Here is a 27,124-nt window from a genome sequence, read left to right on the forward strand (position 1 = left end):
ATTTCTGCTGTTCACTGTGCCCTTTCACACACAAGAAACCTGGATACCGGCCCTTGCCCTGAAGGATCTCAGAGTCCGGTGGGATCATAGACATGTGAGCAAATGGTGACAGTAACACATTAGACTCACCACAGAGGAGGTAAGCACACTGTGTCCCTCGAGTGTATAGGATGCTAACTGCTCCAGCCTGCAGACCAGGGAAGTCTCCCTGGAGGAGGAGACATGTGAACAGATCTCCACCGAGAGATCTGTTGAGGGGCCCATGAGACAGAATTGCCCAACTTTGGATTTGGTTCAGGCTCTAGCATAAGGCTGGAAAAATGGAAATAACTCAGCTCCCTAATGAATTTATGGGACAGTGGTTGGCAAAGCCTCGACGAGATGCCGAGGTTCCAGGAACACAGTTACTGGCTCCAGGATAATTTTGCTTCAAGCCCCTACCTTGATCTTCAGAGAACAGAGACATTAAACAGGGAAGATCAGCTTGCCGTTGTCTCTTTAAAAGAGGAGGGGCCATTCCTCAGGCCCCTCCCTCTTCTCATTAATATGAAATTTATCGTGAATATTGATGTGGGGGCGTGGCGCCTCGGCCAGCTGGGCTAACCAGCCCGGGGTTCCCGGTTTCACAGAGAGGAAAGTGACAGAAGCTGTGCAGAGGGAGACGCAGAGAGAGCAGAGCGCCGGGCAGCCACCCAGTCTCGGGGGAGCGCTTAGCTCCCCCACCCCCGGCTGCCACCCTGTCCGGGGGGGCTCCTCAAGCCCTCAGCCCCACTCCCAGGCTCCCCATGGAAGCCAGCTGTGCCCCGGGAGGAGCCGGAGGAGGAGGAGTCGGCTAAATGCTCGCGGTGCGCCCGGGGCCCCTGAGCCCAGCCTGCTCCGCGCCGCTGCCCTAAGGCCCCCGCGCCCCCGGCGCCCCCTACCCGGGGCCGCGCCGCCCCTGCCCGCCCCTCCCCGGGGCTTTGCCCCAGACCTGCCCCCGCCCGCTAGCCTGCGCTCAGACAGGAGCTCTGGGCCGGGTGCGCCGCCGCCCTGGAGTGAGGGAAGCCCAGGCGAAGGGGGTCTCCGGAGCCGGCCGCGATGGACGCCGTCTTGGAGCCCTTCCCGGCCGACAGGCTGTTCCCTGGATCCAGCTTCCTGGACTTGGGGGATCTGAACGAGTCGGATTTCCTCAACAATGCGGTAAGATGAAGGGTCTGCGTCCCCTTTCCTCCACTCCGCACCCCTCTTCGCGGCGCGCCTGACCCCCCCTTCCCGAGGGACGGGACTACACATCACAGGGCAGAAGCGGGGGAGGGGGCTCGGTGCAGGGTCCCCGAGAGACACGTGGTTAGAGCTGTGAGATTTGGGCACTAGATCCCTCCATACCCCCGCTAGACCCCGAACCTGGGCCGGAGCCTCTGAGCTTGCGCTAGTGCGCACCCGTCCTGGGGGCTCCGTCCGTGGATACATTGACCTCGGCTTTCTAGGAGGAATGGGATGTCGAGGAGTCAGAGCCAGTCGATCCCTGGATACGTCCCCGAGGGACACCAGTCCTGCCTCCCCCCACGTCCCCCCCCCCCATTTTCCAGCGGTTCTCCACCCACCCCCGGGGTTCCGGGACCAGATTGGGCTAAAAGTGGCGGCGCCCCTGCCTGCGCCCCCTTTAGGACCTCGGTGGCTCAGCGGCTGGTTCTCCGCTGGGGGGCGCACACGGAAGTGTTCGGAAGGCCAGGGACCCGACGCCCCTTGGGGGGCCAGAGTCGTACCCCGGTTCTAAGGGAGTCCTGGTAACTGATGGGTGCTGCCGCGGCCGCCCCGCGGAGTCAGGCCTGAGGTTCCCTAGGGACGGACCCGAGGCTGAGATGGTCAGGGCAGCACAGGATGATCGGTCTGGAGAAGGGAGGTCTTTCTCCCCATCTTTGTGTCTCTAGTTCTGTTCCTCCGTCCTTCGTATCTCCCTTTCTCTGACTCTCTCCCTGTGTCTTCGTGACTATCTCTGTCTCTGAGCTTGTGCTTCTCTTTCTCTTCCCCTCCCTCCCTAAGGAAACGTGGCTTCTCTTCTTCCCTCCCTTCCTCCCTCTCTCAGGCTCAGCCCAAAAGCCCTGCTGGGGGGAGGGGCATGGGCTCAGCAAGGCAAGAAAATATTTGGGTTCAGAAGGGCCTGCTGGGTTGAAATGTGGACAGCTTGGGGAATCTGCTGGGATTCCGTCTGACGGGTCTCTGCTGGCTAGTCTCCACCTCTTGGGACCACGATAAACTTGGCCAGACAAGAGCCAAATGCAGAGACTTCCAGGATTGGACATCGTGGACTTTGACTTCAATTGTCCCAGACCTCTAGACTGATGGTGGGGAAACAAGCCAAGGGACAGGAACCTGAGTCCAGGAGGCATGGGGTGTGAGGTCTCCCAGCCCTCCATTAGGGATATCTGGGTCACCCTGCTTTCTGAGGATGGCCCCTGGTCCCAGGGAAAGGGAGCAACACAATTTCTGCTACAGGCCAAGAACAGGAGGTGGGGAGGACTTGAGCTGGTAGTGGGGAGAGCAGGGTTCTAGTCCTGCGCCTGCTTCAGCATCCCACTGTGTGCTGTGCCTCTGCTGCTCTGTCTGTAAAGTGGGCAGAAGTTGAATCAAGTCTTTCTAAGGATAGTCTGGCACAGATCCTGGGGATCAAGTGGCAGGGAATGGGGGTTCTGTACACCCCTCCTGGAGTTGGTAACGGATACCAGTCAGAGGGAGAGGAGTTTGGAGTTTGTTCCCCTGCAGCAGGGTTGGGGGGGGGGGTGATAGAGCTCTCCCCACAGCACCATGAGGTGCCCTCAGCAGCTGAGTGGGTCTTTCTTCTGAATGAACTCTGCTGCCTACAGCTTCTTCCTGATCCTCCATTCAGCCTTGTGTCCCCAGCTGCTCAGCTGGGCCTTGGTCCAGCGCAGGAAAGGAGGCAGGATCAGACAGTGGTATCCAGCACTGGGACTAGGGAGGGGAAGCCCTGCCGGGGAAACTCCTGACCTTGAACCTAGGCAAGGCTAAGCCAGGAAGGGAGAGAGGAAGGGATTTCTAGGAGGATAGACCAAGAACTCCCAGCTAGGAATCTGGAGATTTGGTTCTAGCTCTTCTGTCACCAGCCAGCTGGGCAGTTCAGACAAGTGGCTTTTCTTCCTCTGGGCCTTGGTTCCTGCATTGGAAAAATGGAGGTATAGATCCTTCCCCATAGTGGTGAGAAAATTAATTAAAAAATCAATGGAGGAAAATGCCTGGCAGGTAAGTTTCTATAGTTAACTTGTTCCAGAAACTAGATGGAGTGGTGGTTAAGAACTACTCAATGAGTTGCTGTGTGACCTTGAGCAAATCACTTTCCTTCTCTGGTGCCTCCGCTTATATGTCCAAGATCCCTTACAGCTGAGACCACATACCAACCCTACCCCTGACTCCCTCTTCATTTGGCATGAGGGTAGGGAAGTTTTTCCAAGGTAAGGATGGGAAGGAATGGAGTCTGTGTGTCTCCCAGTCTAGAAGATAGAAAACAGGGTATTCACTCTCCTTCTTAAAAATCCAGATAAAGGCCATACGATCATGTGGAAAGTGTGTGTGTTCTGTTGCCCCATGCAAAAAGCAAGAACCCAAAATTCTGATGCTCACCCTGTACACAACTCTGTAAGAAATACATGTTCACATGGACAGAGACAGAATGAGTTTGCAGTTCAAGTCAGGTACATCTGGAGGGTTAGGGACATTTTCTTTTTACCTTCTATGAAGATTCCTTCATGCTGTTCCCAGCTTATCCGTGTGATTCTCGGGGACACCCCTCAGAAGCGGCTGTGCTTCCTGACAGATGTGGGGGACTTCTACTCCCTCTCCATCCCCCACTCCTTCCCAGTTCCTGATGTGACCACAGGAGAGCCCTTGTCCCCTGTATCCTGTGATCCTAAAGCACCTGGGCAGGTATGAGAGAGGGACTGGTGCTCAGAAAGCTGGGATAAAGCACTAGAGGGAGAACAGGTTGTGTCTCCAGACAGAGATACTATGTCTGTGTGCCTCTTGCCTTCTTCTTCTGGCTAAGGAGAAGGACTGACTCTAGTTTCTCCAGAGAGAAACGGCTTCGGATCCCACAGATGCCCCAGCTGGGAGGGTGTGGGGAGGAGAAGGAGGAAGAGGAGTGCTGTTTTCTCAAAGGGGAGCAGCAGGAAGCTGCAAGGATGTTTGCCCAGTACATTCATTCGTTTACCTCCCAGCAGTTGGGGAGGCCAGGTGTGGAAATGACTAGGACCCAGGGACCAGCCCAGGGGAAGGGAGTTGTGGGGGCTAAGCCAGGCCCAGAGCCTGGCTTCTCCAGAGCTAAATAGGGAAACAGAGAACCACCACAACCACCACTATCCCAGCCTTGGGGGATTAGGGAGATTAGAGAAGTATGTGCATTTGGGTGTTCCTATGTCTGTGTGTGGGCCTTTAACAGCCCCTAAAAGGGGAGGGGTGTGTGTGTGTGTGTGTGTGTGTGTTTCTCTTTAAATTCTCACCAACAGGAAAGAAGACCCAAGGGCCAAGGCACTCTGGTCTCAGAGTAGAATCCCCTAGAAAAGAACTAATGGAGAAGCTAAAATCTCAGGGCTCCAACTCAGGAAGAGAGATCTCCCCAGATACCTAGTCCTCCTCCAAAACACTGAGTTTGTTTGGGGTAGGGGTCTTTTGTTTTGTTTTTGCTTCCCCCACTGGGATACAAGCTCCTTGAAGGCAGGAGTCTATCTTGTTCCCTTGTGCTATCCCCAGTGCCCAGCACAGTGCTTGACAAAGAGGAGGCCTCAACCGAGGATGGCTAAATGAGGGAAAGGGGGCTCACCCCAGACCTCACATATTTTTAGGTAGGAGGAACAAGGGTGCTTAAGCCGCCAGCCATCAGGATCCTGCAAGCCATACTCTGAGGTTCGAGAAGGGATCTCCATGATTCCCAATGAGTTGTCATTGCCTTGAGTCATCCCCATCCTATGGCACAGACCCCCAGGGCCCCTGGACAAGGATAATGTAAATTAGCTGACCCACAGCAGATGTGAACTTGTGGCTTAGGTCTCATCTTTGAACATTAGCCCTAGGCCTTCCATCTTCTCCAGTTTTCTCTTGTTCGGGTTGCCTGGGACTCCTGGATCCATACTTACCCAGCTTCAAAGGAAGTCTCTTCTAGTCCTGCCTCAGGGCTGTTGCATATGCTGTTTCTGACATCTAGAACACTTCCCCTCCGGTTCTCTCCATCCCGTTCTCTTTAGTCCAGATGCCAACTCTTTGGAGCAGCCTCCTGACCACCTCAAGTGACCCCTGACCCCCTCTCTTTTTCTGGTTTCAGCCCTTGAGGCCTTCATAGCCCTCATCCCAGCGTACAGCTATGTTGCTGGCTTACTGTCCATCTCCTCCACTGAGGAAGCAAGTTCCATGAGAACAGAGACCCTGTCAGTTCTAGGGTTTATGGCTAGGTCATAAACCTAGCCCAGTGCTCTGGTACAAAATAGGGGCTTAATATAGTCAAACTCCATCATAAGACAAGAAGCCAAGTCCAAATTTTTCAGTCATGCAAAATGCGGAGTTACGTTATTTCAGGAGCAATGAAAAGCAACGTTCTTCTGTTGGTCTGTACTATGACAAAAAGCCCAAAAGTCAAGATCGTGGAACCTGACCACATGCAGCAGACCAAACTGAGAAAGCTCCGGAGGAGCATGGGACAGTCACTTCTTTACCAACCGGCCCACCCCGAGATAAGGGTTTTGCCCACCATCACTTGAGGTGGGCTCCAGGCAGAGGAAAGAGACAACTTTGGGTTGCCTTGTAGTGGATTTTGCTCCATTTCAAGGATTTACTGTATTTGTAGAGAAAATTACTTCAGACTAGAGCAGTCCCTGGAAGGGAATAGGAGAATGTTTTTTAAAAGACAGGCCTGAGTGTTCCAGAAGTGTATTGCTAATTCCAGAAGGGGCCCCAGAGTTCTCAGGGTCCTGGCCTGGTTAGCCTGGAAGGTCATTGGGATGCTGGACCCCACAAAAAATGCTGCCTGTACCCCAAACTACAATGGGGTCCCTCTGGCTTACCTGGACCAGCTGGGGCTTCGCTTGGTTGTTCTTCAATCCATGCGTCCAGTCTTTTAACAAATGGGCACAGAAGGAGCCCTTTGCTGGTCACTGTGTATAGCGACCTCCAGCAACTGACAGGCAAGTGAGAGAGAGGGGGGCAGACACAGTAGCAGCACCACGGGTGCAGGGACGGTGCAGAGCAGGGCGGGCCCCCCAGGAGGAGCATCCAGCTGAGATCGAGGTCACGGCAGGTTTCTTAGAGGAGGGGACCTGGCACACTCTCTCCATCATGGCCCCATCCCTCTTGGCAAAGAACTTGCTGGAAGGCACTGTCTCTTTTATTGAGCCTGTAGAGGTATCCTTGTCCCCTGTGCAGATAAGAAAGCCAAGGATGGAAAGGAGCCAGGGGTCCCATGGAATGAGTCAAGTCGGGGAGAAAACCGTCAACTCACTCTTTCTTTCTCTCAATTTCTCTCTCTCATCCTCTCTCTCTCTCTCTCTCTCTCTCTCTCGTTCTGGTTTGCACTTTGCTCTCTAGGCCACGGGAAGTTTGGGCTGTCTGATATGAGAGGGACCCCGCCTTCATTCTCTCCCACTGTCAACCTCAGGGAACCACGGATGCCTGGAGCATTAGGGGCAGTGCCAGCAGCTCGCCTGGCCAGTGAGAGCAGAGCAGAGGCCCCACAGCCCATCCCATGCCCTGTCCTCAGATTCGCTTGGGCATGCTGCTCCCTGGCCCACCTGGGAACTAGGACCTTTGCTCTCTGTAGCTCCCAGGACTCCCCAGGAGGATCTATTTATGTCTGGCTGGCCTGCCTGCTGTGCCAGGAGAGGACAAAGGACAGCCCCACCTTGTGTCTTCCCCGCCCCATACCATGTGCCTCCTGCAAATCCTGGTCCAGAGGCCCTCCTGGAGCACCCTCTCTGGGACCTGGCTTGCCCCTGAACCTCCCTCAAGAAACCAGCTCCAGATGCTGGAGAACAAGCTGTTCTTCTGGAAGTCTCTGCGCTCCAGGGGGCAGGATGGAGGAGGAAGATTTGGGTGGAGTTAAGTCAAGACCGTGAGCATTGCTCTGGCTGGAACACTGTGTAACCCCCTCAAGCAGACGAGGGGAAGTTAGAATAAGTGGCAGGACCCTTGACCTTGACCAGGATGGGTAAGAAGAAGGTAAGGGTGGGGGCGTCTGGTTCAGAAGAGGCTGGGAGGCACAAGAGATGGTCTAGAACTCTGACTATCACAGAAAATATGTCCAAGGGATCAATTTCCTTGGAATGTCAGAGAGTCTGATCTCCATGACCTGGACATACCATGTCACCAGCAAAGTCAGCTTGACAACTGGGGCAATTATGGGCTTCCCTGCTGCCGACTTCGCCATGCCTCCTCTCCCAAGTCTCCTGGGACAGAGCCCTCGCCGCAGCTTCCTTGGCCCTTGGCCCTTGGTTCTTGGCCCAGGAGCCATTTCACCCATCCCAGAGAGGCTGACACATCTGGGCTGGGCTGTGTGGTCCAGTATAACAGCTGGACAGCAGCAGCTGTCCCCCTTTTCCCCTTCCAAAAGAAAAACAAAAATGAAAGCAGCAGAGGAGTAAGGCAGGCTCTTCAGGCCCTCCTGGAGAGCCGGGAGGCGGTTTTAAAGCAGTCACTGAGGGGAGCTGCTTCTGAGGCGGGGAGGCCCAAGCCCTTTCCCAAGCGTGCCCCTCTGCCTGGGCCATCCTCACCTCTCCTAAACTCACTGTGTGACCTTGGACAAATCACTTCCCCTCTCTGGGCCCTGGCTGCATCATTGCTGAACTAGACGGAGAGTTCTTTGAGAGCAGGAACATCAGACGATTTATTTTTTTGAAAGATTTTTATTTATTTGTTAGAGAGAGAGATACAGAGCACAAGCACAGGCAGACAGAGTGGCAGGCTAGAGGCAGAGGGAGAAGCAGGCTCCCTGCCGAGCAAGGAGCCCGATGTGGGACTCGATCCCAGGACACTGGGATCATGACCTGAGCCGAAGGCAGCCGCTTAACCAACTGAGCCACCCAGGTGTCCCCAGACGATTATTTTTATCTGTTGCCCAGTTATAGCTATAGGGACTGAGTGCTGAGGAAATGCTTATTTATTGGATGGATGGATGGATGGATGGATGGATGGATGGATGGATGGAAAGAAGGAAGGAAAGCAAGGAAGGAGTGGGGAGGGATGATGGATGGATAGATGGGTAGATGAACAGACAGTGGAAGAAAGGACACTTCCACACTTCCAGCTTTAATGGTACCTTTTGTTAAAATGGACTTTATTTTTTATGGACATAGTGATTGTTAACCTAAATTCCACATCTACCTTTCACTTTACCATACTAGCCTGTTCTGTCATAAAAGAATATAGGTAAGGCATGCATATGAATTGTAAAGGATAATAAAATAGATATGTATGTACTCACTACCCCTGTTAAAGAACTGAGCCCAGGGGCGCCTGGGTGGCTCAGTGGTTTAAGCTTCTGCCTTCAGCTCAGGTCATGATCTCAGGGTCCTGGGATCGAGCCCCACATTGGGCTCTCTGCTCAGCAGGGAGCCTACTTCCCCCTCTCTCTCTCTGCCTGCCTCTCTGCCTATCAAATAAATAAATAAAAATCTTAAAAAAAAAAAAAAAAAAAAAAGAACTGAGCCCAGCTCTGAGTCTCTCAAAGCTGCCTGAGTTTGGGGGAGAGGTGTTCTAGGGACCCTGAGTCCACTCCATTCTGGGCAGATTCTGAACAGGAATGTCCTGGGACCTGGTAACTACTCCCAGACCCAACCTGACCAGACAGCAAGTCCACAGGTCAGATAGCTAATACCTCAAAAACACAGGGGTCCTGAGCCATCCTGAGATGGGGTGGGTGGCCGTAAATGATCTCCTTTAATGGCTCAGACCTGGGAGCAAATCTTGGCTCTCACCATTTGTCATCTCTGTGAACTTGGGCAGATGCTGGAACCTCTCCCAGCTGATTTTCTTCATCCATTAAGTATGACCATAGGCCATGGGGTTCTTCGGAGGATTCTGTTAGATAAGGCCTCGCACAGCGCCTGGCAACACAGTAAGGCCTCCATAAATTGTAGTTGTTGCCACTGATTTTATTCTGATTGTTGTTGTCATGACCTGAAAGGGAGGTCCCAGCATTGGCCAGTCCTCGGAGGAAGGTCCCACCTTCTCCATCCCTGTGGTGAGCCCTGGTTGTAGGAATTTTATTTCCCTTATCTGTCTGACCTCTTGGGAGCTGGAAGGCTCTTTTGAGTAAAGACGGAAGATGCCAGACCCCCTTCGCAAAGCTCTTTCTGGGCTTAGCCAGGGATGAGCTACATTGGGACCCCAAGTGAGGACCCAGTGCATGGAATTTGGGGGCATAGTTTGTACCTGGCTTTGTACTTGGTGTTGGGACAGGGCAGCAGAAAATCAACGATTCCTTGAACAACCAGCATTGTCATGTTTGTTTAAGAGCACGAACTCTGCAATCAGAGCTTGGGTTCAAATCCTGATTCAGTCTCTTGCTAATTGAATGAACCTGGGGAAACTACTTAACTTCTCTGTGCCTCAGTTTCCTCAACTTTAAATGAGGATACTACCTTATCTTCTGAAAATTAAATGAGATACTACATGGAAGGAGCTACAACAGTGCCAGGGACATAGATATTAGCTGCTATTATTATTATTATTATTATTATTTTCGTTATTAGGCATACTATATGCTAGGCCCTCTCCATCCTGCATCCTACCGTCAAGGAGGTATGAGTTCAGAAGGAGAGATGGGTCCCATTGCGCCTACTTAGAGTTCAGGACATGATACTAACCAGTGACTCAACAATCTATAAGTGCTGTAGCGGTTCAAGGGGGCATCAGGTGGTACGGTGGGCGACCAAGGAGGGCTTCTTAGTGGAAGTGGCATTTTAATTGGGCCTTAGGGGATGATAGGAGTTGGAATAAAGAAATAAAGGGCAAAGGTATTCCAGACACTAGGAATGGTATAAGCAAAGGCCCTGGGGCACTGAAGCTCAAAGCAGTTTCAAGGAGCTGGGAGTGGTCATCCACTAGGATAGAGGGAAGAGAAGGACGAGGGTCTCCAACTACAGTGCTGAGTTGAGACACATGAATAACAGAGCTTCAATGCCATGCTTAGGAGATAGGAGTTTTTCAGTAGGGAGGAGGGAGCCAAAGATAGTTCTGAGCCGGACAAAGTGGTGGTCCCAGTGACTCTGAACTGTATCAGTGCTAGGAGTTTAGGATCCATTAGGAATCTTCTGTCAGCCTGTCTGGATGCTGAGAGACCCTCACCAAAGGGTGAGAGGATTGTGTCTGGAGTCCGGAGCAGCCTGAGGCTGTAGCCAAGCCCAGGTCCCTTCTCTTCTCTGACTTCCACCCTGTGCCCTGATGTGACTCTCACACTGGGCTGGAGTACCAGTTCTCATCAGGCTCTTTCATCTGCAGCCCTTGGGCCAGGCTGACCTGGAGAGGCCCAAGGCAACTCCGCCCTTGCAAGGAAACAGAATTCGCGCTGCAGGGCCCAGAGCTCCAGCCTGAACCATGTCCTTCCTCCTGGCCCGGCCCCGGGCCCTAAAGGGTTCCCCCACCCCTCCAACAGCTCAGGACCCTCCACTCTCAGCCCTACAGGGACATGTAGGGCGCTGGGGGTCTAGAAGGATCTGAGCCCTCCTTCTGAGGCCATCCCAGTCTGGCACCCTCACCTCCTTGGCCCTCCCAGCCATCAGCTAAGACAAGATGCCCAGAGCCCCTTTCATCATCCTCCCAGAGAAGAGGCCCAGCCCTGCCCTCTGCTGCCCCACGGCCTTCACCCCTTCCTCTCCCAGAGCTGCAAATCAGTTCCACATTTGGGATCTGGCATGCACTATCTGCTCAGAACTTTCCCCTCCCAGTTAGCTCAGGCTCCCATCTCCCCCCACCCCACATGGTCAGCCCATGGGTCTGCAGAAGGGGAAGGGCTCCTGCCTTCCGTGACCTCTTCAGAGGTCTGAGAGGGAGCTAGACTGTGGCAAGGCACCAGAGGGACCACTGACAGGAGGCCCTCCCAGAGAGAGATGAAAGAGAGAGGGGAGAGGGGGTGGGGCCGAGACAGAGCTTGAGCAAAGCATATGAGGGGATGAGGGGTTGGGGGTGGTGAGGGAAGGAGCGAGGTAGTTCCCAGCTCAGCACATTCCTGAGACATCTGGACGCGCTGGAAGGGCCCCAGCTGGCCGCATGGCTGTGGCTCCAGCTTCTTTGCTCTGTGATGTCAGGACCCAGCACTCCCCCTCCTCTCTGAGTCCCACTGGCCTGAGGTCCACCTTGGGGCTGAATGTTAGGGTCTCCTCGCCAGACCCCTCACCCTCATTGAGCAAGAATGAGGCTGCTGAGGCCCCGGAGGAAACGCCTGCCCCAGAGGAGGGCCTGGGCATGGCGGTAAAAGCCCCACACCAAAGGCCCAGGGGTTTGCCTGTGCAACGGACTCCAGGAGATTCCTCTCGGAGGCTGATGCCAGCCCTCTCTTCTCCTTGGAAGGGAGATACAGAGGAAAGGCTCTGGAAATGGCTGCTTACCTCAAGCTGTGTGATGCTGAGCAACTCCACTGTCTTCCCTGGCTCTCCGTTCTTTTCTCTGTAATAATAATAATAATAATAACAACAGCAGCAGCAGCAGCTCCGTGTCAGTGAGACCCTTTCACACATCCTGCATTGTGTCCCAAACTTTACAAATGTCATCATTTATTGAAGCCTCGTGGCACCCTAGTAGTTAGAGATCAGTACCCCTAGTTTAGAGCTGGGACTGGGGCCCAGAGAGGTTAAGAAAGTTGCCCAAGGCTACACAGTAAGTAACAGCCAGAATTAGAACTGGATCGGTCTGCCTCCCTTGCTCTTAACCATTGAACTCCACTGCCTCTGTGAATAAGAGGGGACGGACCTAACGATGCCAGAATTCTTTTTAGCTCAAAAATGGTGATGATTTTTTTTGGCGATCGTGGGGCTCTTCAAGAAGGGCAGGGGCAGGCATTAGTCACACACTGGGTGGGGGAAGGAGAACAGAGGCAGCTGGCTTTGAAGCATCTGATGGGTCGGGAGTCTTTGGAGCTCCCCTCCCTTGGAGTCCCAGAGAGGCCCAAACCCTCGAGGCTAGAGCCACAGCCTGATCCCCAGCCGAACCCAGGGGTCCCGCACCTTCCCTGAAGGCAAGGAGTAAATAAGGAGAGAGAATGCAGCGTCTTCCAAAAATAAAACCTGAGGACAACTCAGACGGGCCGGGACAGCTGAGGAAGCCAGGGGCCGAACGCTGAGTGCACTGGAGAGAGGGAAGAGGCCAAGGGAGTTCCAGCCAGAGCCGGGTGGCAGGCTCCAACTGAGAAGGGCCTTCCAGCTGGCCAGGGGCCGGGAGAGCAGCTTGGCTGGGTGGCCACGGGGCTCTGTTGACACTCTTGGGCCTAGTCAAACCCTGAGGGCAGCTCCTACAGCACCAAATAGGGGACTCTGGTCCCTGAGAACTGGTCTGTCTGGGGCTTAAGAACAATAGGGCCTTGGGAAAGAACCACCTGGGTACCACAGGCCCCACTAGGGAGGAGCTGAGGGAAGCACGCCAGGAGCATGGAAACTCTGCCTGCAGCGGGAGTAAGCTGGCATGGAAGCGGAATTCAGGCCAGTCATTCCTGGAGGCTCAGCTGCAGAAGAAAGGCCTCAGTCCATTAACTCACTGGCACATTCCTTCATTCACCCATTCGTTCAGTCCATCAGGCAGTCACTCAGCAAACAGCTGAGCACCTAGCATGTGCTGCGACCAGCGCTGGGCTTCGGAGATACACATGAGAACTGGTCACAGCAGACATAGAGGCGATGTGGCTGGATCATCTCAAGCTATACTAAGACACTAGGAAACTATCCTAAAGCCAGTAAGAGGCCATCGATAGATACCGAGGAGGAAAGTCACATAGTCATATTGTGTTAGGAGGTACCTCTTAATGGAAGGTAGAGAATGTTCTGGAGACTGATCAGAGTTCAAGCCTGAGACTTACCTTCCTCAGTGGGGTGTATTCATACTGCTAGTCAGAAAGTCTTTTGTGAGCAGGAGCTGGACTTTGTTCATCTGTATATCCACAGGCCTGGGCACATAGTAGGTGCTTAGTAAATCCTGAAGGAATATATAAGTCATGAATAAATGGATGTGATTAGATGTCCTTATTCTCCAGAGGCCCCCAGTGCCAGCACTGGCACTGAGTCTCCAGTGTCCTGAGCTGTTCCACAGGGATCCTCTGGCCACCGCGTATGGACCAACATCTCCAGCAGCCAGACCGTGGGCTGCTGCGCCCTCAGTGGTGCCAGTCACAGCTAATCCCAGCCCTGGGCGGCGGCACTTGCTGCCACCGCTTCCTCCTGCCCAGACAGTACCTGGCACTAACCCCAGGGCTGGGCCACAGCACATGGGCTGCCTGGTTGGAAGGTGCCAGGGGTTGGCCAGGAACCTGCAGGCCAGCTCTCTCTGCTTTCCTGAGGGGTCTGTGGCCTGGCCAGGGAAGGGTTACCTGTGTCAGGGGAGGGGAGCAGAGAGCCACACCAGCAGGGGGCTATAGAGGAGAATGAGAACACACGGCTCTCCCCAGACCCTGCTGTGTGTGCGGGAAGCAGCCAATGGTGGGCTCTCCCTTCCTTTCTCCAGCACAAGCAAGGAAAGGCTCAATCCCTGTGGCATCCCCTCCTCCAGTCCCAGCCCTCACTGTCCCAGCCCCAGGCGAGCCTGGGACTCCCAATGCTGCCTCACTGGGGGTCATATGACTCAGGCGTGTGGGTTGGCGCAGTCAGCCTCTAGTTCTGTGGTGGTGTGACATGTTGTGTGTGTTCAAGTGAGAGGGTGCGGGGCCGTGCCTGACCATCTCGGGGGTGGCTGCGCGATGTGCGTGTATACAGGAGAATGTGTGTCCGTCTGATCACCCCTGGGGAGTGTGTCCTTGATGGGGCTGTGTTGGTGCCTGCCGGTGTCAGCCTTGGGGAACCCCTGAGTGTGTGTGTGCCAGGCTGGATGTGGGATGTGTCCGAGGATGTGGATCTTCCATTGTGTGGTATCAGAAAAGTGGTGTTTCCCTGTTTGTAAGAAGGAACCTCACAGCCCACGTCTGTAGAGCACATGCACATGTATGCACACACATACACACACAGAGAAGCTTTTCTGCTTACTTGGACTTGGGCTTTGTGGTGAATAGTTCGGTAGGGGGAAAATATGAAACCTCAGCAGCCGCCTTCCCTGGGCCTGTGGGGAACAGGGGATGAGAGTGAGGTTGGAGGTTGGAACAATGTGTCCCCCTCCTTAACCCCCATGCCTTTGCCAGGAAGACTCAGGGAGCAGCTCCAGGGACTGGAGAACTGGCTCCACCCCTTCCCAGTCCCCAGGGAGGCCAGGACAGAGGAAAAGAGCCCAATCTCTGAAGACTTGTTCGCCTCACCCTTTTTCTGTCTACCACCCCTGCCTCAGTAGGAACACGGTGTATAACCGATGGGGGAAACTGAGGCCTGTCAAGGAGATATCACCTGCCCCTGCCCAGGTCTGCCCTGGAGCACAGCTGGATCTTGAACTGGGGACTCCCAAGTCTGGGTCCAGGGCCTTTTCCCCTTCAAGGGAGGACCTTTGATTCTGGCTCTGGGAAGGGGCCCCCAAATGCCCGGATGGTGATGCTTAAGGACTGGGAGGGCCTGACAACCAGATACCCAGGGGCCCATCTCCTCTCCCCTGAGTCCCTCCCTGGTCTTTCTTGAGCCTACCCCTCTCCCCACCACACACACACACACACACACACATACACACTCAGGGCACAGCACTGACTCAGACTGGTGGCCCTTCAGCTTGAAATGGGGTCGATTTTCTAGTGACCACGAGGCAAGTAACCGTCCCGGAATGTATGGGTCAGTATGGGGGGGGGGGGCGCCTGCGGGGGAGGGAAGGGGGAAATGTGAGAGGACTCTCCTCCCATCTCTCCCCAGAGCTAACTCTCGGAAGGAATGTCCGGGCTCGGGATTCCCCCCCCACTCCTTATCCCACAGCTCAGGCTGGACCCACTCTGGTCTCCTCCCTCCTTCCCCCAAGCACCGACGGAATCAGCGCGGGCGAGGGGAGAGGCAGAAGTCAGGGACCCGGGTGCATGAGCCGTGGGGCTAGGGGCGGAGGGAAGGGGGAGCTCTGAGGCTGCCCCAGGATGGGGGAAGAACCTTCTCCCGCACACCGTCTGGGCAGACCGCTGGACTCCCGGAGCTTTCCCCTCTCTGCCTTGACCCCAGTGAAGAAATTACAGGAGGGGAATTACAGGAGAGGAGCTACAGTTGGTCCTGTTACCGCCCCAAGAGCGTTCCCACTCCCCGCAAGGCTAAGGACCCGCCGCCCCGTCAGTGCGCCCAGTGGTAGGGCTGCTCGAAGAGGGACGGAGGGAGCTGAGCTGGAAGAGCCGTGAAGGGACTTAAGAATTGCGGCTCGGCCTCCCCTGCGAGCCGGGGACGTCCGGAGAGACCCTCCCTCTCCACTTCCCCCCTCCTGCTGGGGGGTCGTGCCACTTATAAGGGTCTTGGGACTGCGTGGGGCTGCCGGCCTCCTGAAGCTCGCAGGGGCCGTCAGCGCCTCTGCCCAAAGCGCAGAGAAGCACGCGCGGTCGGACCTGGCGCTCCAGGCCCTTCCCACGCCCCGGCGGTCTGCGAAGCGCGGAATCCTCCTTCGCTCGCTCCCCGCCGCCGGCTACCCGCAGCCTCCTCCCATTGGCCAGGAGCTCCGCGGGACCCACCAATGAGCAGGCCAGACTCCGGCGCGGGGCGGTCCCACAGCGCGCGGGCGTTAACCTCTGGCGGGCGACTTGTGACTGGCGGGACCCGGTGTTTCTTTACATTCAAAGGGCAGGCGGCTGAGACCCGGCTACCGCTGCGGGTGTCGCCGGGAGTGGTGTGCGCGGGGATGCAAGCAGGACAGTCCGAGACTTCTCCGACAGAGAGAGAGAGGGAAGCCGGGGCTAACTGCGCCTGGCCTCCGAGAAGGAGCTTATATTGGCAGGACTGTAGGAAAAAGTCTTTAACGAGGAGGGAAACAAATCATAATATTTCCTTCTCTGGCTTCCCATCCCGGTTGCCTGGCAAGGCACCCCAGAACGCTCACCACCCCCATAGAACCCTATCCCCCTCTGAACGTTGACCCATGACCCCCTTCCATTTACAGATTTAACACCCCCCATGACCCCCTGCCATTTACAGATTTAACACCCCCTCTCCCCCCACCCCGAATAATTTCCTTCGGATAGTCTTGAAGAAATATCAGCTTTTAGCGTGCGAACTGGGGGTAGCGCTGGGTGTGGTTGGGGGTTTAGGTGAAACGCGGGCATGCTGGAGCTGAGGAGGCCCGAGATCCCCGGAGTGGGCTTTTCAAGGTTGGGGGAGGGTGGGTACCGTGGAAGAAGTGAGAGGACAAGGAGAAGGTGATTCCCATTCCTGTGCAGCCTTGGAGCTGCAGAGAACCCCTCCCTCACCACGACCAACTCACTGTGTCACCCTGGGTAGGTGGCCTTCCCTCTCTGGACCTCAGTTTCTTCATTAGGAAATGGGATGGGAGTGGGGAGTGAGGACCGTCGGTTTTCTCCGGTACCTTCTGTCTCTAATGTGATGATACAAACCAGCCATAACTGGGCTGCTTTGAAAAGTCAGGCACCAGGTAGAAACAAGGCTACAAAGTTCTCCGAAGGGAGTCCCTTCTGGTATGTTCCCTTGAGTAGGAGATTGGCCTGGAGGTAATGAGACATGCCCACCATGACCGCCGGTGGTGCGACCAGCACACAAGGAAGCCCTGCGCAAAGAGGATGTGTTTTCTGAATGTCCTCCCCCTCCCCCCCACACCCTGTCTGCCCCTTGGCCGCCCTCCCCTTACACTTGGCTCCCACCCTCTGGAAGCTCCATCTTGCTGGGCCTTGGCTGCTGTGGGGGCTGCTCACAAAACGGGGCCAGCTGAGCTCCCTGAGCAGGATCTGCGGGCACCCTGAAAGGGGTCTCTGAGAAGGGCCTGTTTCATCTGCCTGGAGTTAAGGCCTTCAGGGACCCCCAGCCCAGACTGAAGGAAGCATTTCTCCTCTCCCAGGCCCCAGGAAAAGGCTTGGCAAACCCTTATCTCCTGAGAAGCAGCTGCTGGAGGAATACCTTAGCGGCTGACTCACTGCCCTCCCTTCCTCACCACCCCCTCCCACTGGGCCCCACACCATGCCTCTGAGAGACCCCGAGAGAAAGGGCTGGGGTGGCCCAGTCCTGCAGAGGGTCTAGCTCGCATAGTCACAGTCCTGGGGCGGGCTGGGGCTGGGGTTGGGGGGAGTACCTTGTAAATGGTCTTAGTGCGGGATCAGTTATTCTCAGAGATGTGTTTAGTACTAGTATCTCCTCCTAGTGCCTCACGCCAGGCGCTGATGATCAGTTGACATACTGATGGCATTGCCTTCTGGGGTTCAAGGCCATATCCCACCACCAGCAGTTACCACCGGCCAGGTGCTGGGATCCAGCAGGTGAACGAGATACAGATTCCGTCTCAGGGAATTTTCAGGCTGGCAAACAGGCAATTTGTGAACAGAGCAATGTCTGCTACAGTTGGGGAAGGACTGGACAATGAGGGGTTGTGGACACTTCCTGTTGTACTTGGCTTCCCTGGGCCTCAGTTTCCCTCTCTGTCAAATGCAGATATGCAACTTCCTTATCCCATTGGGTGATTATGAGGATTAACTAAAATCATGCATATGAAAGCACTTTGGAAGGTTAAAATCATGGTAAAAATGGAGAGTAGATGATAAGTCCTGGCAAACTGGGAGAAGGGGAGAGAGAACCTGCGTTGCTGGGTTTCTGCATTTATTTTGTCCTTGATTCTTTGATCATTCTTCAGCTCAGCTCAGGCTCAGACTGGCTTTTGGCAGCTGCTATTTTCATACCAATAATGGCTACCAACCACTGAGTACTCACTACACACTAGGCACCATTCTGCTACGTGCATTAATGTGTGTGTGTTCTGTGTGTAAGGGGTATATGTACTTTACTCATTTTACCCTCATAATCCTATAAGGTGAATATTAAGCACCTCACAAATATTTGCTCTTCATGACAACATTATGATGTAGGCACTATTATTTCCCCTTTGCAGATAGGGAAACTGAGGCACCGAGAAGTGAAATATTCTCAAGCTTATTCTCAGAGGGCTTCTCTGTTCACCCCTTCAGGACTGGGGCAGGCTTTGAGTATTCCATGCCACAAAGGGCCAATGGATCCAGACCTCAAGCCACCACCACAGAAGCCAGTCATTAACCCCTCACCAGGCTGGACTCCGGGACCTGAAGCAATCCCCCTCCCACCGCCTCTTCCACCCCACCAGCAAATGTACTCAGTCAGTAAATAATGAACAGCAGTAGTGTTTCCTTACATGTTTATAATTCTTTAAGAGAGAAAAAAATAAGCACCTACTACATACCAGGCACAGGGTGTTTTATTAATAATAAGAGGTAATGTTTGTTGAGTACTTATTATGTACTCAGGGCCATCGTCACAACAATTCTGACAGAATCTGTTATCATCCTCACCATACGAAAGAGGAAATGAAGCAAAGAGACGTTAATTAACTTACCCAAGATCTCAGAGACGAATATTTTTCAACCTTTTTCGTTTCTAAGAAATGTATTTTACTTCATTACTGAGTACACACACACATGCACACACAACTGGGACAAGAACCTCACCAGGTATTTTAGCTCCCTACATGAAGTGCAGTCTGGTATTTTCTACTCTTCTTTCTGTTTTATTTTTTCTTAAATCCTGGTTGTGACCTACTAGATTGATTTCACAACCCGTTCATGAGTCCCTGAGCCACAGTTTCATCAACACTGAGTCATAGCCATAAGTATCCAGGCCAGGATTCGAACCCATGTAACATGGCTTTGGAGCCTAATCTCCTGGCAGAAAGTACGTCTGGAAGAGCAGAGTCTGGAGGCACAAGGACAGATGCGGACTGTGCTAATGAGGGGAGGAGAAGCCTTGATAATCCCCCACCTTGCACTCCAGCGAAAGATACCAAAGACACCAACACATCTCTAGGATGCAGACTTGCTGGTGTAGGCACACCCTCTTTATTTAGTCTTCCCATGAAGTAGGGTAGATGGAGAATCAGTCTGAGTGACTGAACCAAGGTCCCGGAGCCAGAACTGAGAGCCTGGTATCCTGTCACCTGGTCCAGGGATGCTACTGCGCCCTCTCCTTAAGGATAATGACAGTGAGGCAGGAGATGGCAAGCGGGGGTGGAGGGAGAGGTAGTGGTGACAGCGGTGATGGTCATGACAGAACCCATAATAGTTGTCCTGGGTACTTGGGTAGTGGGGAGGGTGGTGGCGTTACTGATGGCAGGAAGAATAATGGGGAGGTTGCAGTGACAGTGGCTGTGGTGGCAGGTTTGGGAGCCCCACTACAACAGCATGTGCGCCCCCTTTTCAAGCAAAGCTGACTGCCCCCTCCCCCTCCTCCTTCCCCAGCACTTTCCAGAGCACCTGGACCACTTTGCGGAAAACATGGAGGACTTCTCCAACGACCTGTTCAGCAGTTTCTTTGATGATCCCGTGCTGGACGAGAAGAGCCCTCTACTGGACATGGAACTGGACTCCCCCACCCCAGGCATCCAGGCTGAGCACAGCTACTCCCTGAGCGGTGACTCGGCGCCTCAGAGCCCCCTCGTGCCCATCAAGATGGAGGACACCACCCAAGGTAAGAACGGGTAGCAGAACCCAGGAACAGCCCAGACCCCAGGACCCCCAGGAGGGTTTGATATGAGAGAGAAAAAAAGGCAGGGGGCCGCACTCCTCTGAGAGGTGTTTGTGGGTGACTCCTCCGGGAAGCCCCTGGGCATCTCAGCCTACAGTGCCCTTCTCTGCTCCCTTGAAAGCTTCCTCCCCCACCCCCCACCCCCCCAGAAAAATGAGGCTTCAGGAAAGTTCTTCAGGAGAATTTTACCATGTTCACACACACGGTAAAATGCTTGGTAGGGACATGGGAGCAAGCAAGCCCCCCACCCTTGCCACCATGGCATCCTCCAGCCTCAAGGGCCTGCGCACGGGGTACAGGGTGTGGACCAATCCGGTTCCGCTGTGCATTCGGATGCTTCTCCCAGCCGCCATGTGATCTTGAGCAAGTTGCTTTATCTCCCTGGGCCTGTTTTCTCAGTTATAAAATGAAGATAATAAATGTGTCATAGGAATTCTGGCCAGGATTTTTAAATCTGTACATAAAATACCCAGTTGACTGCCCAGCACATAATATATAAAAAGAATTAGTGGCTATTTTCACTGTGAGTGTTAAAGTCTTATTAATACTTCAGCGGCTGGCCCAGGGACCAGTGTTTTTAATTCCGCTTTCTCTTCTGAGGACAGTGGTCTTGAATGAGTTTCTTAATATTCTCATCTATTAAATGGGAAGAATAATAATGCCTGCCGCATAGGAATATCGGGAGGGATAAAAGAATTCAGAAGTAGTGAGGCCTGAAAGCCTCACTCAGCTCAAGAAGTGTGTGCTGCTTCTGAGGGTCTTTGAGATCCCCCCAGGGGCAGAGATGGGACTCTGCATCCCCACCCTGCTCACCTCTGGGGGGCAGGGACACCGCCTGGGGTTCAGATGGCTTCAGGGCTGGGGCTGCAGAGGTCTTAGCATCCCTGCATGCCCTGGCCTCTCGGGGAAGCTTCTGGAAATCACATCAGCAGGTCCTCAGGCCCCACCCTGGGGAGGGGCAGCGTGTGGGGTGGACCTCCTCCCATGGCAGGTTCTCCATCCACCCCCACTAGGCCAGCCCAGGCTGGCCACCCCAAGTCTATTTTTAGAGCAATTTGTCTGTGGGCCCTTTGCAGGGGTAGCTTCCCGGAGGCCGGACAGCTGGCCCTGTAATTTGGGAAGATTGTGGGTGTTCCTGGAGCCCTGGGGCAGGCTGTGGCCCAGAGCTGGGGCACTCAGGCTCCCAGCAGGGTGGGGCCTCATCTCTGAGGTGGGACCGGGCACCACTGACCCCCTCTCTCTACCCACAGCAGGCCCCAGAGGCCAGAGTACCCTGGTCCTTCCCTTGCATCCCGGATCCCCAGACCCCCGCCTCATCTCACCACTGCCGGGGGCTCACAGGGCTGACTTGGAGTGCAGGACTGTAGGCACTACTCAGGAAAAGGGGTGATGCCTGCCAGCCCTGTGGCCCAGGTGAGGCCAGGAGCTCCACTAAGAGGGCAGGAAGTGGACGTCCCCTAGGAAACCTGCACATCACACCTCACCACCCACATGCCCTCCCCACCCCTACCTCCTCACCACCCCCACCTCCTCACTACCCCCCCCAGCCCGTCACCAGGTCCTGTGGATTCTCCCTAAACCTGTCTCCAGTATGTCCCTTCCCCTCCATCCCACTGTCCCTTCCTTTGCTCAGGCTTCATCTTCTCTTGCTGGACTATGTCATCAGCCTCCTTCGAGTCTCTTTGCCTCCATCTTGCCTGCAGTCAGGCCCTTCTCCATATGCACACAGCATGATTTTTTTTGACATTACAAATCTGAGCATGCTTAAACCCTTCGGTGCTTCCCCCCACTCCATTACCTTTGAGACAAAGTCACAGCTGTGAGCCCAGCCTCCAAGGCTGCACTACCCCTGCTGGCCTCTGTGGGCCCGCCTTCCCCTTCCCTTTGCATTCCAGCTGCTCTAAACTGCTGGCGACTCTCACAAGGTCCTGAAAGCCTAGCACAGTGCTCAGCAAATGTTCACTGAATAGCAATCATTCTATTAACAATAGCTAGCATTTACTGAGCATTTCCTTCTTGCCGGGCACATCTACAGATGAAGAAGCTAAGGCTCAGAGAGGTTAAGCAACTTACCTAAGGTCACACAGCCAGTCAAGAGGGGTCCAGATCTGTTGTCCATGCCTGCTCTGTGAGCTGCTGAGTAAAGTAGATGCCCACCCAACCCCCAACATTTCTGGCCCCAGCCTACCTCACAAGTGCCCCATTCTGCCCTTGCCTGCCTGTACCCTAGTCTCTCTCCTCAGCGCAGTCTAGAGCAGCTCCTAGGGGGAGGAGGGCAGCAGAGCCCTCTGCTCAGGGAGTCCCCTGAGCCTGGTCCTGCCCCCTTCCCCAGACGTGGAACATGGAGCATGGGTGCTGGGACACAAACTGTGCTCCGTCATGGTGAAGCAGGAGCAGAGCCCGGAGCTGCCCGTGGACCCTCTGGCTGCCTCCTCGGCCATGGCCGCTGCTGCCGCCATGGCCGCCCCCCCGCTGCTGGGCCTCAGCCCCCTGTCCAGGCTGCCCATCCCCCACCAGGTGAGCCTGAGGACTGTTCCCAGGGGCTGAGGGAGGGACGCTGGGGTTGGGGGTGGGGGTGGGCCTCTGTGGGAAGAGGCCTCGGAAGCCTTGCGTAGCCCGGGGCTGTGTGAACTGGGAGCAACCTGAGGGTCAGAACTCTTGCACCAGGCCTCTGCCGACCCCTTGGGCTGCCCCTTCCCCGGCCTAGAATGGGAACAAGCTGTAGCACCCTCGGAGGAAGCTGGGGCCCCTCGCTGTGTGCAGAAGGCAGCTGACAGGGACCTGGGCAGGGCTGAGCACCAGGGGCCTGGTCCAGGGTCTCAGGGATGGAGAAAGCCCAGGTTAGACAACTCTCTCAAAAGTGTTGGGATTTTTAAAAAAGAAAGACCAAAATGAGAATACAACAGTTGCGCTGTATTTCAGTTGTATATGTTTGTGAGATCAATATTTTTTACCTCATACATTCAGGCCACCCCTCCCCCCACAACCCCACCCCCCCACCCCCTACCCTCCCACCCACCCCCTACTCTCCATGATACGCATTCAACTCTAGATCGAACAGGAACATCTGAAGAGCCTCCTGGGAATGCGAGCCCCAGACTCTGGGCCCTGCCTGGGTCCCAGCTCAGCTCTCATTTGTGCTCTGGGCATGTTGCCCCTCTCTTTCTTCCTCAGCTTTCTGATCTGTAAAATGGGAGCATGAACTGCCTCTAAGGGGCTCCAAGCCCTGAGTCTACAATGTAAGGGCCTGCTTGAAATGCCTACATTTGGGGTTTGACTGGCTCTGCCCCCTGCTGGCCACACACGTCTCACCTGATCAAAATGTATGCGGCCCAAGGCCAAGATTAGCCCCTTCCTACCCACCCGCCCCCCCACTGACCCAGATGACCAAGGGCCCCTTGCAAAGACGGAAGATCTTTTGTGACCATCTCCAAGATGGCTCAGCGACTCCTCAGGCCTTGCCAAAGCAGGAAAGGAAGGCGCAGCAGCAGTGAGAGCCAGCCTCGGGAGGCGGGGCACGTGCCTCAGAGAGGGAAACTGAGGCTCAAGGAGCTAAGGGACTTGCCCAGAATCACACAGTGAGAAATAATGAGCTGCAGGGCACCTGGGTGGCTCAGTTAGTTAAGCATCCCACTCTTGGTTTCTGCTCAGGTCATGATTTCCAGGTCGTGAGATCAAACCTGCTTAAGAGCCTCTCTCTCTCTCTCTCTATCCCTCCCCCACCTCTCTCCCCCTCTCTCTAAAAAAACAAAAACAAAAATCCCACACGCGGAAATAATGAACCGCATTCCAAAACTGGCCTCCAAGTCTCAGAAGCCCACACTTTCCACTCTAGTAAGAGCGCGATGCCCTTGTGGAAGGTCCAGGAACCAGAAGCTGGCATTGTCGGTAATAGGCTGGGTGACACACCCTCCCGCATCACAGTGCCTTCTCTGTCCCCTGAGGGCTGAGCTGGGATGCAGACCAGAGACTCTCCAAGGTCCCTGCCAACTTGAACCTTCTGTGATTCTTACTCATCTGCCTACATTGGAGGCTCTGTGTCGCACCCACAGTGTCATGGCCTCTCTCTGCTGGCTGTGGACCCAAAAGAGAGACTCAGCCCTGAAATCCAGCACCCCAAAACACGGTGCCTTCCACAAAGAGAGAACCAGTCAGATGCATATTGAGAATCGTGTGTAGGAAGCCAAGAATGTTCTTTTTTTAAGTTCAATTAATTAACACATAATGTATTATTAGTACCAGAGGTAGAGGTCGGTGATTCATCAGTTGCATGTAACACCCAGTGGTCACTACATCACCTGCCCTTCTTAATGTCCATCACCCAGTGACCCCATCCCCTCTCCCCCTCACCCCGCAGCCCTCCATTTGTTTCCCAGGGTTAAGAGTCTCCTGTGGTTTGTCTCCTTCTCCGATTTCATCTTGTTTTATTTTTCCCTCCCTTTCCCTATGCTCCTGTTTTCTTTCTTAAATACTGCATAGGAGTGAAATCCTATGATAATTGCTTTCCTCTGATTGACTTATTTGCATAGCATAATTCTATCCATGTCGTTGCAAATAGCAAGATTTCTTTTTTTTTATAGCTGAGTAATATTCCATGGTATGTATGTATGTGTGTGTGTATATCTACACACACATATATATCACATCTTCTTTATCCATTCAGCTATCAATGGACATCTAGGCTCTTTCCATAGTTTGGCTATTGTGGACATGGCTGCTATAAACACTGGGGTACACGTGCCCCTTCAGATCACTACATCTGTATCTTTGGGGTAAATACCTAGTAGGCCATGCATGTTCTTGATGCCCTTTCTGGAGCAGCAAGTTGGAACATAAAGAGATAGCAGCGCGTGTTTGTTTAAAACATAAATCTAGTTCTGTCAGTCCCTTGTGATACACCCCATCAGGGACTCTTTATTGTTTCAGACTTCTTTGCCTGGCCCCTTTCTACCTTCTGTGAATCCTACCACCACCCCCACCCGACCCCCTGCCCAGGTCTTCTGGTCTTGTTTCCTACCACTCCCTCCTGGCACACGCCTACACTCTGGACACCCCCAAATACCTGCAGATTCCAGAGCCAGCCATGCTCTCTAGCCCCTTGGGCCTTTGCAGATGGAAATTCCTTTCATTTCACTTACCACCTGCCTTGTCCTTTATCTGGAATGTTCCTGTTTATACTTCAAGACTCCTTTCAAGGTTCAGCTGCCTAGAGAGCTCACCCCGCGCCCCCAGCCAGGTCAGGCCTTCTTCATCGGGGCTACTATTGCCATTCACTGAACAGCAACAATGTGCCAGACATTACTTTTCTCCTCTTGGCAACCCATATACCAAGGCCTGTGACCTTCAGAGTCAGCAAAGAGCAGCTTCCATTAAAGAGATGGCCTTGCCCTTGGAGGCAGCAAGAAGCCCTCCTTCTCCAAGCTTAGGTCTAAACTACACTAGCTACTTAGCTATCATTCTCTTCTCTTAGGTCTGACTTGACTTCTCGAAGCCTCAGAACTTGCCTCTCCTCCGTCTGGGCTGTGCCCAGAACCCTGGGTCTATCCATCTCCTTAATTGTGCAGAGCAGACCGCCAGCCCTAGGGAGGGTGGGAGGTTGAACGGCATGGTGGGGACAGCCCCAGGGGCAGCTGATGGAGCTGGACCTGTCTCTTCCTCAGGCCCCAGGAGAGATGACTCAGCTGCCAGTGATCAAAGCAGAGCCCCAGGAGGTGAATCAGTTCCTCAAAGTGACATCGGGTAAGTGTGTCCAGAGAGGGACTCTTTCTTTCCAGTCTTGGGCAGACAGCATCCTTTGGCCCAGCCCATCCATCTCCCTCAACAGCCCCCATATCTCCCCAGAATACCCTTTCCTCCCTGCCCTGTGCACTTTCCAACCATCCAGCTCCCTTTATACCTAGTCTACAACTGTCATCTCTGTTATTGACACCCTCACCCTGTTAGTTAATCCCCCCTCCTGTCATTCACTAATGGAAGCCCACTCTATGGTCACCCATCCATCCATCCATCCACCCATTCATTCATCCATCCATCCAAAAGAGTTCGTTGGGCATGTCTCGGGAAGCAGAGACAGAAGACAGGTCCTGTGCCAGTAGATCACAGAGTAGTGAGGGCCAATTTCATAGCACAGGTATGGGCTAAAGATGGCAGATTTTCCAGGAGGCTGTGGGGGCACATCCCCAGATCTGACAGGGGAGAAGGGAACAGAGAAAGCTTCTTGAATTGGCCAGAAGAAGAACAGGCTGACCAAATCTTTCCAACCCTATCTCATTAATTCATCAAACATCAAACATTCATTGAGCATATACTGTGTATCAGGCTCCGGGCTGAGTAGCACAAGGTTCAGAAAGATGAATAAGACCCAAGCTTCGCCCTCCCATTGCTCCCTTCCTCGGAGAGAAGATTCACAGAAGGTAGGAAGGGGCCATCGTGAAAACACATCATGTTGTAAAGCGCTCTTCAGTCCGTAAGGCATCTTCACAGACATGAGCTCATTGTGTCCTCACGGCTCCCTGCAGTCCATTCATTCCCTTCCAGCAGGGAAGTGAGGCTGGGAGGGGTTAAGAAATATGACTACAGGTCACACACCTGGGGCACATGACAGCAGAACTTGAACTCAGGCCCCCTGACTCCATATTCCAGGCTCTTTACCTTATGGCATTCTTAAGAGGCAAATGAAAGTCCAGGGAGAAAGAGAGGACTCCTCCAGGGGGGCAGCTCGAGGCAGAGTCTGGAAGGATGTGGCTGTTCCTCCGTAGCCTCAGCCCGCTCCGCAATGATCAGGGCTTTCTGTGCTGTCCTGGGAGCTCTCCCTGCACCTGGGCTCTCGGTCCTCGTGGCTCTACCCAGGCCTTTCTCTGACCACCTACAGCGTGTCAGTCTTCCTGATGCTGTGGCCACAGAGCAGCAGTGGGGAGGGGAGGCTTCGGACTGCAGGGCTCTTGGCTGGTCTGCTGAGAGCCCAGTGCCTGCTGTCCTGTCACACTCAAGTTGGAAGTGGAAACCCTGGGATTGCTGTGGCTGATGTTTGGCAGTGGGAAAAAGGAAGTGACAGAGGCTGTTGTTTGCCCCGCCTGATCCCCATGGGTCTGGCTGTGGGCAAACTCCAGTCCCCTCTGGGGTTACCAGTAGAGGCTCCCAAGGGCCTGGACCCTGTGAAGTCAGGGAGGGGGAGGGACTTCGAGAATCTGGCTTCCATGATAATCACACCAGGGACCAGGCTTAAAGGAGCCAGGCTTCTGTGGCGTCGGAGACGGGCTGGCATTCAGAAATGAACTTCCAGGATGTTAGCTTAACTTTCTGAC

The 27,124-nt window shown here is 54.2% G+C and overlaps 1 protein-coding gene and 1 long non-coding RNA gene across 5 annotated transcripts in view; one reads left to right on the top strand and one right to left on the bottom strand.

The window, feature by feature from the left end:
• The first annotated feature begins 593 nt into the window (after positions 1 to 593).
• CREB3L1 (cAMP responsive element binding protein 3 like 1) overlaps positions 594 to 27,124 on the top strand; it is a 34,787-nt gene continuing 8,256 nt past the window's right edge. The window contains exons 1-4 of the mRNA XM_032358948.1: positions 594 to 1,179; positions 19,535 to 19,763; positions 22,153 to 22,337; positions 25,481 to 25,559. Coding sequence (XP_032214839.1) covers positions 1,078 to 1,179; positions 19,535 to 19,763; positions 22,153 to 22,337; positions 25,481 to 25,559 — 595 coding nt within the window. The 5' untranslated portion in view covers positions 594 to 1,077. The remainder of the gene's footprint in view (positions 1,180 to 19,534; positions 19,764 to 22,152; positions 22,338 to 25,480; positions 25,560 to 27,124) is intronic.
• Positions 8,692 to 15,691, bottom strand: LOC116599204. Of its 4 annotated transcripts, none has more exons than XR_004289282.1 (5): positions 15,662 to 15,691; positions 14,196 to 14,268; positions 13,040 to 13,155; positions 11,580 to 11,637; positions 8,692 to 9,150 (listed from the first exon to the last, which is right to left on the bottom strand). It is a non-coding gene; the product is annotated as an uncharacterized LOC116599204 (long non-coding RNA). The 4 variants fall into 4 exon arrangements; XR_004289283.1 differs by lacking the exon at positions 15,662 to 15,691 and adding an exon at positions 14,821 to 14,922; XR_004289281.1 differs by lacking the exon at positions 15,662 to 15,691 and adding an exon at positions 14,839 to 14,921.

This window comes from Mustela erminea, chromosome 9 (assembly GCF_009829155.1).
Source record: "Mustela erminea isolate mMusErm1 chromosome 9, mMusErm1.Pri, whole genome shotgun sequence".
Taxonomy (NCBI): Eukaryota; Metazoa; Chordata; class Mammalia; order Carnivora; family Mustelidae; genus Mustela; species Mustela erminea.